Here is a 373-nt window from a genome sequence, read left to right as displayed (position 1 = left end):
TCAATGTAATATTGTGTTACGCGAGAGCAGATGCTGGTAGGGAACTGTGCTTAGGTTTCGTCTTGTTTAGAAAAACCTTTATACAGCCATTAAAATCAGCACTCACGAGAACATGTCCACCACAGCCTTTAGTACGCTGCTCAACCACAGGATCAACGGGAGGAACATCCACGGTCGAATTACCTAGATTTTTTGCATATTCTTTACTTTCCCATTGCTCTCTTTCTTCGATCTGTTTAATAATACTATCTGGATTTGGTGCAAATACTGCACATGTTACTACAGCGTTATGAGCTTTTATACCTTCCCAAAAGTCATTTCGATCTCTACGTACGCTTGAAAATTTTGAGTAATCATGATGTGTTTTCCAGAT

General features: G+C 39.4%; 1 protein-coding gene across 2 annotated transcripts in view; it reads right to left on the bottom strand.

Annotated features, from left to right (window-relative positions):
* Positions 1-16: 16 nt before the first annotated feature.
* LOC108573636 (WD repeat-containing protein 44) overlaps positions 17-373 on the bottom strand; it is a 4,274-nt gene continuing 3,917 nt past the window's right edge. For both annotated transcript variants that reach the window (XM_017936107.1, XM_017936108.1), the window contains one exon: positions 17-373. This exon is cut by the window's right edge and continues 1,356 nt beyond it. In XM_017936107.1, the coding sequence (XP_017791596.1) occupies positions 17-373 (357 nt within the window).

The sequence above is a fragment of the Habropoda laboriosa genome, unplaced genomic scaffold, assembly GCF_001263275.1.
Source record: "Habropoda laboriosa isolate 0110345459 unplaced genomic scaffold, ASM126327v1 scaffold128, whole genome shotgun sequence".
NCBI lineage: Eukaryota > Metazoa > Arthropoda > Insecta > Hymenoptera > Apidae > Habropoda > Habropoda laboriosa.
This window is presented reverse-complemented; position numbering and strand designations above follow the sequence as displayed.